Below are 18,930 nucleotides of genomic sequence, written 5' to 3'. Positions count from 1 at the left end.
GTGAGTAGTTAACACCTCTACACTATCATCACGAGTGATTGCCCTCCCAGCCGCTGTACAGATATACGATGATCCCTCGATTAACGATGTTAACTGGGTCCACGAAAACCATCGTTACTTGACATCATGAATCGAATATAGGAAATACACGTTGAAGGCTTAATTTGTTAAAAGACGACCAGAAGTTGATCTTTTTCACCCTAAAAATATAGGTTATAATATTTAAACACGCAATTTTAATAAATACACGTTGTAGGAACACATTAGAGCATTAATATGAATAGAAAAATGGATAAATAATGAATAGAGCATACAATAAAATGTCATACCTTTGGCTAAGAACATGGATAGCGGTTTAAGGGGTTGTTGGAGCTGAGGTTGGCTGAGTCCACTTGGGACCGCTCCGATTGGCCGAAATGGGCGGCCGTGTGATATCGTAAAACCGTATCGTTCATTGAAAATGTATCGTTAATAGAAATGGGACTATGGGAGGCGGATTGTTAATCGATGGAATCATAGACCGAGGGACCACTGAACGTACGCAGCGGTGGAGACAGCGCCGTTAACAGCTTGCTGGGGTTGGGGAGGCACCTGCCACACAGCCTTGAAGCGACGCGATCCCCGGCTCCCCATTTATCTGTCCTGTGTGTGGTGGCAGCGCTGCATCGACTGGAACCGTGACGTGCTCAAGAGGGAGCTGGGCCTGGAGGAGGCGGACATTATCGAGCTCCCCGTGCTCTTCTTCCTCAACTAGAGCAAGGCCGAGGCCTACTTCTCCAACATGGTGCGTGTGGCTGCCCTCATTGTCGTTGTTGCTGCTGCAATGTTGCGTGGCAAACCTCGGGTTCACGTCCCCTGCGACCGGTCGAGAATGCAAAACGCGACGGAAGCCGTGCGCTTGGCGAGCGATAACAGCCTCGCCACCACAGGTGCAAGTTAACACGTAGTAGTAGCAGAGCTTTCACGACCAATATTGTCCATAATAAGAGGTTTTTTGGGTTAGATCGCATAAATATAAATGTCGTCAAATCCGCCACCACCCGACACAGCCAATATATCTTATATTTACATAGCGCTGTTATCTACAGCGCTTTACAAGGATTATGAGTGGTATAATTCGGGTAACGAAAAGTGATTTGGCGGATAGGGTTTGGGGTATGGGGAGGGCGGTTTGTGAGTACCGGAATTATGGGGGTGCTAAGGGATGGAGGGAAGGATGGGCCTGGGAGAAGAGGTGGGTCTTGAGGGAGGAGCGGAAACTAGAGAGGGTGCTTGCTTAATTAGTAAGGTTCAGTACGTAAACAAAACATGCCAATTCGTTAGGAGTTCAGCACACCGGTGTTTTGGAGAGTTAAACCCACAACATTTACAATGAGTACGATGTTTCACCAATAATTACAATTAGCATCATAAGGGGACGGCCAGAATTGGCGAAACGTCGTATTCTTTATTGTGGAAAGGTGAACACGGCAAAGACGTTTCTAACAAACCGTTATAAACTGCGAGACACTCAGCCGATTAGTGCGGTTGGCTACATACGCTGCTAACAAAGTTAAACATACACACGTGAAAAAAAATTCACCTCTTGCACGTGTCACGACTCGCAGGTGAACATGGTGGTGCTGAACAAGGAGCTGGCCATCCCCAAGCCGTTTGGTCCGATCATCGACGAGCAGTGCGCCCTCGAGACCAGCGTGTGTTCGCTGATCGAGCCCCTCGGCCTGCGCTGCTCCTTCGTGGACGACCTCCTGTCGCACCACGTGAAGAAGGGCGAGGTCCACTGCGGCTCCAACACGCGCCGAGCGCACTTCGCCGCCACGCATTGGTGGGATGTGGGCCCCCTGTGAGGCCCCAGCCACCACGTACCCACGGGGTCGGGACGGTGCCCGCGAGGGCCACCGCCCTACTGACGGAGAGTTTTGCTGCGTACGTTTTCGCGTTTTTATTGTGCTTCATAGCCCTCTCTCTATGTCTGTGGTTTTTTTTATGGTTGCACTGCGCATTGTTGGGCACGATGTCTCCGACGTTTTCTGGGAACTTCTTCAGTTTCACGAGAGCTCCCGAAGAAGCCGAACGTGTACGTGTGTTAGCCGACCGTGCTAATCGGTGGTACAGGGGAAGGACAACAAACATGGTACAAGAACATGGTATGACCCGAAAACACATTGGAAAGAGGGAGATTTGCCAATTTTGGACAGGTCCAAGCAGTTGCTTAAAAGGTCCCCAGCTACCGTACGTGTACAATGAAATCCTGATGAACATGCATTTTTTAAAATCTACAAAATAAACGGACATATGTTTGTTTCACTAATGAGCAGCTTACTGTGCTGTTTGGAACAATATTTGCCAGAAGCACGTGTTTAAGTGGGTGAGCGTCAATATGGTTTCGGGTGAATAAAATGAAGCTCATCTTTCACTTGCCCTCCTGTGCTCCATTTAGCCTGCTCATTACAATGTGTATGGATTGCCTCATATAGGCAAGAGGTCTCCATGAACACTGTGGGGTGGGTCCCTTCACCATAACCCAGCGACATGATGCAAAAGCAATCGCTGTATGTTGCCGTAGTGGATTTTGAGGTAACGAACTCCAGTATTAAACAGCCTATAGGCAGAGCAACCAAGATGTAATTCTAATGTGGTGATGTAGACCTATTATTATTATTTACGTATAATCCACCATGAAAGCAATTTTTTTAAGTGATACTGTGTTGAGTTGCATTCATCAATAAGTCATGTGACGTACGGTGAATTGGACACGACGCATTGAGTGTAGAGTTGGGGGGGGGTGGTTGGAACGCTTTACACATTTGCTACGGCAAATGATGTCCGTGCAAAAATATATATTTCCGAACTCAAACTGTCTTTCCTCAGCTGTCCATTAAGTTTGAGTTTATTTTGCATGACCCTGTGAGTCAAGAAGCTCTCGAATCGTGTTTCATCAACAAAAACAACACCACCACTTCCTCCGACATATGCAACAAGTGACGGTAAAAATAAACCAATAATAAACAATAACACATAAGCGAAGTAAAAAAATAGATAGAAAATTATAATCGCAATATACAAATTATCTTCATTTTTTTTCAATTATGTATCTCTAAAAACACGCATTTTTAATCTGTCATTAATTGTAATGTAGACTGAGCCTAAAACACGATGGCATTATATTAAGGAATAAAAAACACAGCATCCATAACGTAGTGTAAACAACGCACAGAAAGTGGTCTCTTAAGGCAAATAATATTTATGCCTCATCTAACTAAGAAACACTGGCAGTTCCACAGATTAAGCAACCTCAGACAATTCATAAACACCCTAACAATACTCTTTGGTTCTATTGGGTAAAGTCACGTAGGTAAAAAATAAAATAACAAAAATCACGACGTTTCGGCCACAACACAAGCGGCCTTCATCAGGTGAAGGGACGAGACTGTCTGGAGGACAGCGCTGGAGTGAAAAAAGCCATGCTCAGATCGCAACCTTTAAGCTGTGTGAGAAGAAACAAAGCGCCTTGACAAAGGAATTAGCATATAATTTAGCATTGAAATGGCTCATTGAAATATCTAAGTTAAAGTATATACATCCGCAGAGGCACCCCTTGACAAAGGAATTAGCATAGAATTTAGCATTGAAATAGCTGAGTGATTAGCTTGTAACTGGTCACAGAAATAGCTATGTTAAAGTCAGAGCATATACATTCACCGAGGCACCTAGTACAAATCAAACAGGAGAATTCAGCGAAATACAACCACGCCCAGACCGCGGACCTTTAAACTGTGTGCGAGCAAACAAGGTGTCCTGACAAAGAAATTAGCATAAAAATTAGCATTTGATTGGCCGATTTTAGAAAAGAGGTGGTGTACGTGCCGGTGGACTTGCCGTTTGGCGCGGGGGGGGGGGGGGGAGGAGTTTACCTATTGATCGTGTGAAAAGGGAATTTATAAGAGCTGCGAAAGTTTGGGGTACCACTACTTGAAAAATATACTGTACCATTGAAATTAGTTTAATGTTTAGTTCGATTTAGAACATCTTTCCAATGGTTGCTTAATTTGAAACCATCTTCTCGGTTGAATTTGTGTCTGTGTTTGTAGATCTGAATTGCCTCGTGAACAAATCTCTGATAAAAACCCTGGTATCGGAGAATTTGTTTGATTTGTACTAGGTGCCTCGGTGAATGTATATGCTCTGACTTTAACATAGCTATTTCTGTGACCAGTTACAAGCTAATCACTCAGCTATTTCAATGCTAAATTCTATGCTAATTCCTTTGTCAAGGGGTGCCTCTGCGGATGTGTATACTTTAACTTAGCTATTTCAATGAGCCATTTCAATGCTAAATTATATGCTAATTCCTTTGTCAAGGCGCTTTGTTTCTTCTCACACAGCTTAAAGGTCGTGATCTGAGCGTGGCTTTTTTCACTCCAGCGCTGTCCTCCAGACAGTCTCGTCCCTTCACCCGATGAAGGCCGCTTGTGTTGTGGCCGAAACGTCGTGATTTTTGTTATTTTATTTTTTACCTACGTGACTTTACCCAATAGAACCAAAGAGTATGGATCCTAGCAGTCACGAAAGCTTTAAATCTAGAACCCTAACAATATACAGTGTCAGTTTTAAGTTGATTACAGTGTTATCAAGTTGTACATACCTACGCATGTCTAGTTCAATTGTTTGTCAGATGCAGTTCCAACATAGTTATGCACAGCAAAGAGAAATGCAAAATCCCTCAAACACTTTTATTCAAACCAATATATTTACATAAAGTCACAAAAAGGGAGCTTGTTTACCCTCCGCAATAAAATCACATTTCAATATACCAATTATTGGGCTCTTAATAGCAATGCGTCAGAAAACCCTGGTGAGGCTTTGTTCGCCTCTATGTCTCTCTCTCCCCGTGGGTACGTGGATTTTTCTCCGGGTCCTAGGGTTTTTCCCTCCACATTTAGAATCAACATGCGCTTAAGGAGTATTTGGCTGCTATCAATTCCCACGTGACGATCAGCCACTTCGTTGAGCTATCATTTGTGGCCAGGTCGCTTCTTAAAATAGCTACCACAGCTCAGTGGGGCCTTACCTGGTAAAATAAAAAATACAATGGTTTCTTTATCGTTTCCTCGAGTCTCATCAGGAGGTTGTGCCCTGTGTAAAAAAAACTTAGGTGTACAGTACCACGGAAGTCGATTGTCCATCAGCATGTCACTGTGCGCAGTTTATGGTGTCCGTACCGTGTGTGCTAATCCACGCATATGCATGCCCCCTCAGGGCCTGTGGCTTATAAGATTCGGCGAGAATGTCATGCGGCCACATGCACGGTTATAGCGGAGGCGGTGGCTTTACTGTGCATGCTTCACAATGGTTTATGTTTCCTAGTTACCTTCCCACGCTTCAGCATCGCTCTTGGCTAAGGGATGTCAATGTTCTGTAATTCAAGATATTTCAGGTCTTGTGTAAATTGCAAAGTGAATAGTTGATGACATTTTCTTCGCAATAAAGTGTACTTTCTAACAATGCCCAAAACCCATTCAAGTTGATTACTGATTTGCAACTTTCTGTATGTGCGATGAACTTATTTCGCACCGTATTTAGCCAATGGTGCTAATCGGAGGTGTGATTAGTGCAGAGGAATAATATCCTCTCATTCATGGATATACTGTTCTATTTGTCAGGTACAGCCCACTGAGCTATGATCTGTTCGTCAAAGGTGATTTGGCCGGGCCTGAATTACGTTTTGGTAGAAAGGCAGTTGCTCTTGATAACTGAGGGATAATTCGAATTTTTTTCGGACCAAATATCACTACAAACTGCCACTATCAACACCAGAATCGGACCCAATGGAGTGCATTGGGAAATCACCTGCTTTTTCACACACACAGGGACGAATGCAATGCTTTTGGCTTTTCTTGAAGCACTCCTGTATCAACTTACTAAAAAATGTTTTTTTTTTACCAGGTAAGGCCCACTGAGCTGTATAGCTCTTTTTCAGACGTGACCTGGCTATTACAAATGACAGCTCAACGAAGTGGCTTATCACGTGGAAATTTATAGCAGCCAGAGGACCTAGGGAAAAAATCCATGGGGAGATAGACACGCAAACTCCAAATATACAGCAGGCATCAGGGTCGGGATCGAACCCACAACCCCCTGTATACCAGGCGAGGTAGTTAACATCTCGCCACCGCAATGCCCTTGCTGTCAATTCCATAGCTACACATAAATGTTACTGAGGGGCCTTGCTGTGACTCATGCTGGTGCCCATAAGAATTTAAAGTTACGTGAATGACTGTCATATCGACTTCCGTGGGCTGATGCCCAGGTCACTCTTGCAAATGAGGCTCTATGCTAGCGTCTTCAATCCTCACGTGGTTAAACAAAATAAACTTGAGACTTGCATTCTTAAATGCAGGGAGGTTGCGATGCTGTGTTAAAGTACAAAATGGATACTGATGTCTCGTGATGGAACATCAATAGTAGAAGAATCAGGATATCATTTAGGGGAAGAGGCGCAAGAATGTGAATAATATAATTCAAATGTATAATGCGCATTCCATCCTAGGTTCCCAATGCGCAATGCATGAAAAGCAGGAAACAAAAATAAAGACAGGCCAACTGACCAAACTATAGAGGGTAGGCCACTTTAAAAAGAGATGGGTTTTCAAAGCAGACTTAAATGTCTACCGACTGCCTGATTTCAAGTGGCAAGGCGTTCCAAAGCTTGGGTGCAAAGCTAACAAAGCCGACTGACCACTAATTCCAACTGCAGCAGAAAATAACTTCAACTCGTAACGCGCCGCAGTTATTCACTCGCTCTTGAAGCGAGAGAACGTCTCGAGAAGAGCGTGCAGGAACCACAGACAAGTGGGAATGCAGCAGCAGCCAAGCAGTGAGCCGGCGCCAGCAAATGCTCAAGCTCTGGGATCCTCACTATATTGGGGAGTTGTAACTAGATTCGTGTTTAAGTAGGAGGAAACGAGCTCTTGGAGAAAACCCATATATGCACTAAACCAAAAACTAAAGTTGATTTATTTATTTTACCACTTAAGGCCCACTGAGCTGTCAGAAGCGACCTGGCTACCACAAATGATAGCTCAACGAAGTGGCTTTGTCACGTGAAAATGCAAAGCAGATAAATAGTTGATTATCGATAATCCGGCTGCTTCCAACATTATCCAGCTGTCCCGGGCCAATCCGACAAAACCGCTCCAAAGGCTGTGACCCAGTCCAGGTATCGCCACCGTGTGCATGTGTAGAGTAGTGAAATACGCGGTGCGCACAGTTAACCCAGGGCAACTGAGGGCAAACAGGTGCGCATGAGGTTTGCACGGGCAAACCGCCAGTTGTTAAGGGGCAACCAGGTGCAAACGGAGTCGACCGGTTGTGCACGCTGAGACCGGAGGTGTTGCCAGGGAGACGGGAGATACTGGTTGATTGATGGGCTGACAGGCGCTAGCCTGGCGACAGCTTAAAGAGACGCACGAGAGGTCTTGGATAATTAGCAGAGGAATTAAAATAAGGGAGTGTGCGTGAGCGGAGCGGGGGAGTTGTTGCCGGGGACCAAGTGTGAAGACATCTCGCCGCAGCCGCTCCAGCCGTCAAAGGAACCTCAACCCTTATGCCGTCGCCAGGCGGGTGATAGTGATTCCCTCACCTGGGACAGACGGGTGAGCGGGTCTGAGGGAGCGTAGGTGAGGGCAGCGGTCGAGGTGTAGAGTTGCTGTGTGTGGAGACGCTGCATGCGGAGACCCTGTGTGCGAAGTTGCTGAGAGCAGAGCTGCTGAGCGCAGGATAAGGGAGGCGAAAGGTAGATAAGAGTGGGGAGAAGTTAACCATAAGTGATCATATAGATTAGTGGTTCGTAACCTTATTGGAGGTACTGAACCCTGCAAGCTTCATCAGTGCATTCACCGAAACCTTCGTAATTGGAAAAATAAAATATGATTTCTTCAAAACATAGGTATATATTTTATTAGTGCACAAAATTAACCATGCATCAGTTGCACACAAAATCACTGTGTTCAAAGAACAAAACCAACAAAACATGAATTTCACACAAAAACATAACTCAATGAATATTTACTGCAAATCAATGTGGCTTTTGCTGTTGCCTTTCAGATACAAGTTCAGAAATGCGCGGCTTCACCTTGGCAAGTGCCACTCTCATATCATTTTCGCAACAAAGTCTGTTCCTTTTCTTAGTTTTGGTCTACCATCCTCGAAAAAGATTGCTCGCAAAGATACGTTGTAACAGTGTGAGTATCTCAAGGGCTTTCTTAGCAATTAGAGGGTATGGTACGATTTGGTGACACCAAAACGTTGAGAGCGTTGTTGTTCTGAAGAGTTGCTGTTGAAGCTGGCTCTGCTGAAGTTCAATGATTTCCTCGAGGTATTCATCGTTGACATCTGCTGTCGCAACACTAAACGTAAACGGCTGTCTCACCCATGCTGGATATGACTCTGTGGTGGGGAAGTATCCGTCGAGAGACTTTGCGAGCTCATCTAAGTGCATGGCAATTGCTTGCTTCAGCTCCCCAGGTACAGAAATGTCTCCAATTCCAGACACGTCTTCGATCTTACTTACACAGTCGTCCAGCAGGGAGAAGTTTGTGAAGTTATCATTCTCTGTTCGTCATTTCCATAAAGGGAGCTTTTTTTTAAACTCCTTCAGGTTTTCTTCCGCTTCAATGATGTTGACTCCACCACCCTGCATCTGTCGATTGAGATGATTGAGAGCATCGAAAATATCGGCCATGTACGCCAAAATGAGAACGAACTCAGAATTTTCGAAGCAATCTGCGTGACAATGTTGGTACTCTCGCAAAAACAGGACTAATTCCACACGCATGGCAAAAACACGATTCAGCACCTTTCCCCGGGATAACCACCGAACGTTAGAATGGTACAGAAGTATCTAGAATTCAGAGCCCATTTCCTTACACAGCTCTTTGAAGATGCGGTGCTTCATAGCACTATTTCGCACGTAGTTCACACACTCAACTACAATTTTTAATACTTCTGGCAGTTTTGGAGGCAAGGTTTTTGTTGCCAACGCATGCCTGTGCAGAACACAGTGCGTAACAATGATGTGTGGTGCATCGGATTTCACCAGCGCTCCAAAACCAGTGTCGTCCCAGCATGGCTGGAGCTCCGTCCGAACAAACTGCAGAAACTATATTCCACGAAAGATCGTTACAAAATAAAAAAAATATTCCTTCATCACGTCGTCTTTCATATTGCCCACGAATACAAGCTGGCTTAGATTGGAAACGTCAGTGGTCTCGTCGAGTTGGAGGCTGAATTTTATTGGGCTTGAAATCAGAACTACTTGAGCCAAGCTCTCATCGCTCATGTCGTCTTATCTTCAGCAGCTTTTCCCAGCATGATATTCGCCATCTTCAACGCAGCTGGTTTTACGAGTGTTTCACCAATGGTGTGTGGTTTGCCCTGCTTTGCGATCAGGTACGCAACTGTGATGCTGTGACGATCGGTTTGTCGATGGGTACAAAGCCGAGAACAGGCAGAGTAGCCTTTTCATCGAATCTGGCTCTCTTCACCTTGAATTCAGCGAGCGTTGTGTTCTTGTATTTCCCATCTCCATGCAGCTTTAGGAAGTGTTCCTTTAGTTTTGCCGGTGCTAGACTAGAAATGCTCAACTTGGCATTGCAAATCATGCATTGAGGACGCTGACTCCTATCACGTTCCTTTATACACGTGAATCCATATTGTACATATTCGTCCAACCACTTTCTTTTTTTGCTCGACATAGTTAGTATGAAGGGATTGAAAGATTAAAAGAAAATCACAAATGACGTAAAATCACAACAGCCACAAGTCGACTACTGAGCACACCAAGTTCCTGATCACGCAATGTGGCGTGATCAGCTGCAGCCAATGATGGCCAAGCGGAGCGTGACGTCACGACTAATACAAGTGGGCTGAATTTATTTTGTGTAACACTTGTAATCTAACACAGCGAAGAAAAATTGTGTGTTGCCAATTTTTTGACGGCTGACAAAAACGGCCCGACATTGCTAGTGCGAACCGGGCTGCTATACTGTGTGTGTCTTGACCCCTGCCGAACCCCGGAGAGTGACTCAACGAACCCCTGGGGTTCGATCGAACCCAGCTTAAGAACCACTGATATAGATAGTTATAGGAGTGCCTACAACTGGTGCAAGAATAGGTGAATAAAGTGTAAGTAGGTGACTTGTTACGTGTTGGTGTGAGTAATTTTTGAAGACACTACACATAGTTCCATTGATAGTTCCATTTATTAGGTATAGCCATGTGAGTCATTCGGCTCGTGAATCGGGTGCAACCGCAACAAACACAAAAATAAACAAGAAAACATCTTAAAGTGACTATGCGACTGTGCAAACAGAAAATGCAGGAAAAAACATCTAAATATTCCTGAAAAAGCACCGTACACCAACACTGTGTGCAAAAATCCCAGTGGGATGCAAGTCAAACAACAACAACCACAAGACAACTTAGATTAAGGCCATCAGTCTAACTCCGTACTACAATAAACAAAAACATGGCCAAACCAAAAAACGTTTTCGAAATCACCAAAACATGACATACAAAGTAGCTATGCTTGATTTCAGTGTCAAATATATACACTACATTATACACTACATACAATAATACTGCGCTCATATACATAAACCCATGTAGTCTTCGAAATTGGAGTGGTAAGTACGATACAGTAAATAGAGTAACTTTTTTTAAAGTTGGATGTTCATTTTTGTCCATTGTATGTTAATGTCTGACAATTTCATACAGTAAACAAATAAAAAAAACATATAACACCTAAAAACATGTCATACAAGAATGTGCAAAAATCATCTATTTTAAATAATTATTTAGTGATTAATTATCCGGAGTTTTTGAAAATCTGGCGTCCCCTCCCTCGTGGATAATCGATGATCGACTCTAAACGCGTGATGTTGATTTTAAATGTGGAAGGAAAAACCGGAGGGCACGGAGAAAAATCCATGCGACCACGGGGAGAGAGACACTGCAAACTCCAAATATACAGCAGGGGTCAGGGTCGGAATTGAACCCACGACCTCCTGCATACAAAGCGAGGTAGTTAATATCTCTACGGGGAGAGACACGCAAACTCCAAATATACAGCAGGGGTCAGGGTCTAACCCACGACCTCCTGTATACCAGGCGAGGTAGTTAACATCTCTACGGGAGGAGAGACACGCAAACTCCAAATATATAGCAGGGGTCAGGGTCGGGATCGAACCCACGACCTCCCGTATACCAAGCGAGGTAGTTAACATCTCTTAGCCACCGCGACGCCCTCTATCTCACACAGACGGAGCAGGTGGAGTCCACGTTTGACGGCCTCAAGGTGCACCTAGCCTGGCACAAAAGGGGCCGTGGCCATCACGGCCGCAGGAACAGCCCACGGGAGACGAAACGCCATCGATTCAAGAATCGCGATAGCGAATCGCTCACACCGAACGCCTCGGAATCGACAGTCGACGCCGTCGAGTGGTGACGTCACGCACGTGCGACGGCCACTCGGAACGCCAAATGACATCACCGATGACCTCGAACTTCCGAGACCTGAGGGGAGTACGAGGGTCCGCGTCAAACCGCGCGTCTGGGCACATGCATCGCCGCTTTTGCGTGCCGTCACGTGAGCTCGCCAGCCGTGCGGGCTCGCACCCTGGCCACATCGAAAGCGAAGGGCGCGGGGCGAGTGACGTCACAGAGTCACAGGTAAGACGTGACGTCACGTTGTGCCCCCCCCCCCCCCTAACAAACATGGCAGATTTTGATTTAAAGCTTTCGTGACTGCAGTAATTCATATTCTTAGTTTTTTCGGTAAAGTCACATTGAAGAGAAACAACAAAATAATAAAATATATATAAAACAATAAAAAAAATTCTCACGACGTTTCGACCATAACTCAAACGGTCATCTTCAGGTGTGTTGGTTTGCATAAATTTATTTTTAAACGGCGCATTTATTTATTTATAAAAAAAAAAGACGTTAGCGTCACGCGCAGCGATTTGGCAGTTTACCCAGGACTAGTCCATCTATATTTTGAAAAGAGGAGGGGGGAGACGAAATTTTATAATGTATGCTGTCTGAAAGCCAATGTAAGCGTGAACAATCAATTAAGAACGAAATGGTTTATCAAATCTTTCCATTTCAGTTCTTAATTGATTGTTCACGCTTACATTGGCTTTCAGACAGCATACATTATAAAATTTCGTCTCCCCCCTCCTCTTTTCAAAATATAGATGGACTAGTCCTGGGTAAACTGCCAAATCGCTGCGCGTGACGCTAACGTCTTTTTTTTATAAATAAATAAATGCGCCGTTTAAAAATAAATTTATGCAAACCAACACACCTGAAGATGACCGTTTGAGTTATGGTCGAAACGTCGTGAGAATTTTTTTTATTGTTTTATATATATTTTATTATTTTGTTGTTTCTCTTCAACGTGACTTTACCGAAAAAACTAAGAATATAAACATGCCAGATGTAGAGGTTTTTAACCTCTTAAAGCTTTCGGTCTAAGGGGCCGTCTCACGGCGTCACAAAAAGTCAGACCCCCCTCAAATATGACGTCACAAAGCTCTGCCCCACCTCCCAAAACCATATTTTCATTTTGAAAGTAAAACATGCTTCAAATCGCTTTAAACTATTGTCATTGTAGTGCGTATTTAATGTGGCGCTGCACTCTGATGTTGTAGGAGAAAAAAGTCTATTTAATTAAGTAGAATGTGTCTATATTTATTTAAGTTGCGCATTTTGATGTGACGTCACATTTCTCAACCCCCCCCCCCTCGTCACATCGGCACAAATGTCTGACCCCCCCCCCCTAGGTGCGTGACGTCATTTATGGACGGCCCCTAAGGTCACGTTGCGGATGAACATTTACAATTTTCCCGTGACAGTTTACGAAAAAGTTTTAGGGTCATTTACATATTTGCAGCATTATAATAATTGTGGTAAGGGAGCGATTTTGACTTACCACTTTAGTGACTGCAGGAATTCATATTCTATGGTTCTTTCGTTAAAGTAACTTTTTTTGGTAAATTCACTTTTTAATCGGTAAAATCACTTTTTAATCGGTAAAATCACTTTTTAATCACTTTTTATATTTTTGCTATCTACCTGACTTACCGAAAGAACCATAGAATAATGGAGACGATGTCACGGGCTGTTGGCTGTGAAAATAAACACGATTCGGAATTACGGATAAATCCGAAATTCAGAATTGCATCCTGAGTACAGATCATTGGCGACAGCCCCAACGTTTGATAAGCTTACAATTATAAATGCTAATCTACAGCCCTTTGGCGATTCACTTCGTTATGAAGGCCGCTCCCCCCATGCAGTGTCTCTCGCGGGGGTTCTTCACCATATTTCACCACGGCTGCTCTGTGTGGGTCGATTAAGGCGCGGAGCATAGAAGTACAGTACAATGATGAATCCTGCTGCACTGTCCTCCTTTTGGCATGGTAGACATAGGGCGGCGAGACGCTGCATGAAGATCGAATAAAAATGTGTCAATAGCGAGTTTAATGCTAGAGATTCATACCTGTCAACCCCTTATCAGTGCCCTACCTTATTACAGACCAATTCAGACATTATTGATTACCCAGTGTCCTTATAAATCTCAACGTTCATCCTACAAAGTCCCATCATAAGGGAGAAACACAAACAAATAGATATTTTGTTGCCCGTATTTAAATGTCTGTATGCCGTACGGACCTGAAAACTCAATTTCCCTGTACAAGAATACGGAGAGAACTGTATGGGTTGACAGGTTTGTAGATTTAGAAGGAAAAAAAAGCAAATTTAAAGTCACGGTTATTCCGACTAATAACGTAGCCTTGTGTTACAACACGCGGTGCATGACGGGAGCCGGCACACGGGGCCACGTCACAGTGCGCGGTGCATGCTGGGGGCTGGCTGTGTGAAGCCGTTGAAGCTATGCACCAAGGCAGGGGGATTTCACACTCCGCTGGTGGTGATGTTTATTTACTGGGCCTGGCAGTTGGTTAAAAAAAAACACATTCATTCCAACTGAGGTTGAAAGCGTTAATGCGGTTTCATTCACTGCAAGGCCACCGCGGGTGCCCTGGTGGGCCCCAGGGGCCTTAGTCCGGCACCTGACCTGCGGCCCCCACCGACGATACACAAAGAGTGAAAACACCCCCCATTGTCATCATTATCGTGCTGCTGTAAAACCCAACAATGGTTTCAAATGTGTGGTGGCCCTCACCACACTCCCGATGATGTCTTATCGGCGAAAGTGGGCCCCTCCTTCTGAAAATTACTGAAGAACACTGCCATTAATGTATTCCCTCTATTCGTCTATTTCTGTCCGTCTGTAGCGGTAAGTCTCGATAACTCCTTATCGATCCAATACGAATATATATTGCTGTGATTTGTAGTGACTCGCCCTTCAGGAAACACGGCCAGATTGATCAAATAGTTGCCTAAAACTGCACTAAATATAAAAGCCAGCTTCTCACGCATTAACAGACAATGTTCCATCCTTTGACTGCCACTCCACCAATAAAGTGGGTATCATGAACCCAACAATCTCACCTCCGATTAGCACGGTTGGCTACGTACGGTGCAAAAGAAGTTCAACATACATATAACTAGCAGCAGATCTATTAAGTGGTATCACCAATTTATCCCACAAGAACCACATAAAAATATATAATTTACGACCGAACATCACAATGCAGGACCCTCCTAAATGTGTGTCTTGGTGATTCATTGAGGTGTTGCTGCATAAACTTCGTGCATTTGTTATAGGCCAGGTGTGTCCAAACTTTAATTCCATAAGTGTTTTCAGAATCACCACCACCTCTGTGCTACAGTCCTCACACCTCAGGCCTGCACCTCCACAACACATTACAACACAGTCGATATGGTGTCCAAGACCATTCACTAAATTATATCACGCACTCGCACAAACGAATTAACTTTAGCACTGTCATTTAATTTCAGAGCCACGGTGGTACTTTTTTATATATGTCCTCAGGTTTTTCCCTCCATGTAAAAAAAAAACATGCGTTTAAGAGTATTGGGCTGCTAGAAATGTCCACGTGATAAGCCACTGTATGAGCTCTCATTTGTGATAGCCAGGTTGCTTCTGAAAAAGAGCGTTATAGCTCAGTGGGCCTTACGTGGTAAAATAAAATATAGTTTATAGTTTAATGGTACGATGAAGGGACGCGAGTTCGTGGGCCAGATTTTGCCTCTTAAGAGCCCTGTTGTTGCAGGTGTAGATGATGGCGTTTCCACTGCCCCTTGTTCCCAGGTCGCGGATGCTGCCTCCTCACCCCTTGTCCGGCGCGGCACGTGGCGCCGTTCCCTGTCCCCAGCCGCACGCCTCGCCATCCTCCTGGGTCCCCAGAGCTTCAGCCCTGATGCGGAGTCTGCGGGACAGGAGGCACAGGGCCAAGGCAGCCATCCGTCGAATGAAACGCAACCTGACGCCAGCGTCAAAGGCGTGGACGAGGACACGCAACACGGTGCCCGACATGCTGATGGTTATGATGATGGTTATGATGGTCATGATGATGGTTATGATGATGGTTATGATGGTCATGATGATGGTTATGATGAAGGTCATGATGATGGTTATGATGGTCATGATGATGGTTATCATGGCAGGATGTGAGTGCCATGCTCATGCACCTTGACCTGAGACCGGGAGACGTGGTGCTGGAGGCCGGGTCGGGGAGTGGAGCCATGATGCTGATGCTGTCCGGTGCAGGTGACCCCTCCCGCTGCACCGTTTGATTCACCCACGTTTACCACGCCACATTTCACCATGCCGCGCTTCACCGTGGGATACTTCACCGTGCGCCGGGGGTCGGCAACCAGAATAACAAGAAGATACTTTTTTTTCCAATTCGGTAAAATAAAACCTCAATATTTCAAAAGAGCCACAATGGATGTGAATACGAGACGGTGGTCCTTAATAAATAGCGTCACGAAAACAGTCCTTAATGAGCCACAGGTTGGTGACCCCTGTCCATGGCAAACTGGGCTTCCATGGCAAACTGGACTTCCATGGTAAACTGGGTTTCCATGGCAAACTGGACTTCAATGGTCAACTGGACTTCCACGGACAGGGGCCGGCAAACAAAATAACAAGAATAGCCATTTTTTGGAATTCAGTAAAAAAACAACTCTATTTCAAGAGCCACAACACAGTCTCCGGAGCTACAGGTCTTGCCGACCTCTGGCCATGCCACACTTTATAATGCTGCATGAATAAAACGACTTTTTCTCATGTAGCCTTGAACAAACCGTTGGGGTAAGTTCTGTTGGCAAGCACCTATTAATACCTGCACAGCGTACAATGTGGTGGTGTGGTTAGCGCCAGGTCTGGTATTGTTGCCCTTCCTCAGTGCGGATTTTTGGTACATTGTATCAGGTACTCGTTTGAGGCCGACTCGCCCTAGAGGAGGCCCATATCACGTTTTGGATATCCATGGATTGTATGTTGAACTTATTTCGCACCGTACTTAGCCAACCGGGATAATCGGAGGTGCAGGGAAAGATACAACAAACTAAACACAAAATTCAGTTCTAAAGAAATGAGTTTTCAATCTAGATTTAAAGTGCAAAGCTGCAGTGGCGGCGTTAGCGATGGTCGGGAATTGATGCCACATCGCTGGCTTTGTAGGGCAGTATATAAACACACTTTTACAACTATTAAAAAATAAGAATAGGTTAAACACTTTCTGGCAATAAAACAGGTATTAAGATGTTCAAACACCAAATAGAAACCTTTTTCAAGGAATCATGTCTGCATTGTTGTGGTGAACATGTAAACAAACATGCTCTGATAATATATGCATTGTCTTTGAAACTGATTGGCCGACACCAGAGACAGCCTTCTTTAGGGCCTAGTCTCAACCAGTGTTAGGCCAGAGCAAAACGCAAAAAGAGGAACAGCACGAAGACAATGCCACTATCGGAGCATTTAAAGCTCGGGGTGAGCATCTACAAAATGGGACCTTTTTTTCCAGTATCAAAATATGAAAAACTACGAAGAGGTTTTACCCTCTCTGACACTGTTACAACTCGTAGTCAAGCCACTGATTGTATATATGAATGTTGAACTTCTTTCGCACCATACGTAATCATCTGTGCTCATCGGAGGTGCAGTGAGGGAGGGACCAGAAACTAAACACAAAAAGCAGTTCTAAAGAAATTAGTTTTCCATCTCTAAGAAATTAGATTTCAATCTAAGAAATTCGTTTTCAATTAGATTCGACTCGCAACCGCATGATGCGCATCACTTCGACATGGCCCACAAGCAATATCCGTCACTGTGAGCATCTTAGCCGCACTAATCAGGTACTAGAGGGAAATATTTTTGACCTGGCTATAGCATGGTGTTTCTAATTTTAGTCCGCTTCTGTCACAGCCAAAGGCCCTAGCAGTGACAGAACAATTTCTGATTTGCAACCCCACCTAATTTACTCCTGGTATAAGCACAACCGTTTATTATAAACGCGCTGTGCATTGTGGCAGCTGACCGTAAACGCAACGGAGGTGGGCGCACATTTCAGCAAGGTTTATAATAAACGGTTGTGCTTATACCAGGAGTAAATTAGGTGGGGTTTCAAATCAGAAATTGTTCTGTCACTGCTAGGGCCTTCAGCTGTGACAGAAGCGGACTAAAATTAGAAACACCATGTTATAGCCAGGAAAAAAATATTTCCCTCTAGTACCTGATTAGTGCGGCTAAGATGCTCACAGTGATGGATATTGCTTGTGGGCCATGTCGAAGTGATGGGTTTCACGTGGTCGCGAGCCGTATCAAATTGAAACCTCATTTCTTAGATTGAAATGTTGATTTATTAAAGATTGAAATCTAATTTCTTTAGAACTGATCTTTGTGCATTTAGTTTCTGGTCCTTTCCCCCGCACCTCCGATTTGTGCGGTTGGCGACGTATGGCGCAAAAAGAAGTTCAACATACACACGTACACACACAGAGCCCCATACTCTTCTGCGCTACATTTGCATCGGCCACAACACGCCACTTCAGTGGCAGACGGGTGACTGCGCAGCGCCGATGCGGGCGCACTCAGGACCACCTGCCCCACGTGTGCACGTGCGCTTGTGCAGCATCACGCAGGCCGTGGATGTGGCGGCCACCGTTCGGTCAGAGCGGCTGCCGGTGAGCGTCGAGCTAATGCTGGAGGTGTCCCACTGAAGCTGGGTCATCAATTCCCGCGCTGCACAGAGACGGCAGTCCCTACATGAGACCCACGCGGGTCGGCGAGCTGGACGAGGGGGACGGAGGTGAGTGTGGTGCGGCGAGGCCTCAACACCGCCCAGCCCACAGTAGCTGGGTCTGTGCCACGACCTGTGACTGAGCCGTTACCACACTGCTAATGGCACCCGGGCTTTGCTAATGATCTCCTCAGCCAACCTTCACCACGCTACCCACGGAAATTGTCATCCCATGGCTTGTCGATGAACCTTCACACCACCCACAGTAGCTGGCTCCGTGTCACCATCTGTTACTATGCCTTCACCACACTGCTCACGGTGTGGAGAGATGATGACCAATCGTCTGGATTTAAGAAGAGGTATTGAGAGTGGCTGTGTCCACGTTGGTGGGATGCGAGGGCGTGTGTTGTGCCCAGGAGGTCGCGAGGGTTTTGGGCGACAGTAACCCTTCTCCCCTCCCACGTATTTTTTAAACAGGGTTAGAGAAGCCATCGCTTCACTGGTGGGTGGTGGACGCCGCCGTGCCACTGTGGGCAGTGTGTATAAAGGGTAGGCGATCACGTCTGGTGCAGAGGCTCAGGTGAGTTGGCATCGGCAAACTTCATTGCACGTGAGTTCTTAACCATTTTACCCATCCCGAGGCGGTCTGCAAGTTGCTGGGTGCGGTGTCCCGTTCGCCGCCAAATGT

The 18,930-nt window shown here is 45.2% G+C and overlaps 1 protein-coding gene and 1 long non-coding RNA gene across 2 annotated transcripts; both read left to right on the top strand.

Moving 5' to 3' along the window:
• The first annotated feature begins 269 nt into the window (after positions 1–269).
• LOC142930602 (protein-arginine deiminase type-4-like) lies at positions 270–2,416 on the top strand. Its single transcript, XM_076073453.1, has 2 exons — positions 270–784; positions 1,608–2,416. Exons 1-2 carry the CDS (start codon positions 782–784, stop codon positions 1,845–1,847), a joined length of 243 nt encoding a protein of 80 aa, XP_075929568.1. The 5' UTR covers positions 270–781; the 3' UTR covers positions 1,848–2,416.
• Positions 2,417–11,301: 8,885 nt separating this feature from the next.
• On the top strand, positions 11,302–17,540 carry LOC142930599 (uncharacterized). The gene is made up of 3 exons (XR_012946550.1): positions 11,302–11,730; positions 15,305–15,518; positions 15,661–17,540. It is a non-coding gene; the product is annotated as an uncharacterized LOC142930599 (long non-coding RNA).
• The last annotated feature ends 1,390 nt before the right edge of the window (positions 17,541–18,930 follow it).

This window comes from Petromyzon marinus, chromosome 42 (genome assembly GCF_048934315.1).
Source record: "Petromyzon marinus isolate PM22_M1 ecotype Great Lakes invasive population chromosome 42, UKy_Petmar_22M1.pri1.0, whole genome shotgun sequence".
NCBI lineage: Eukaryota > Metazoa > Chordata > Hyperoartia > Petromyzontiformes > Petromyzontidae > Petromyzon > Petromyzon marinus.
This window is presented reverse-complemented; position numbering and strand designations above follow the sequence as displayed.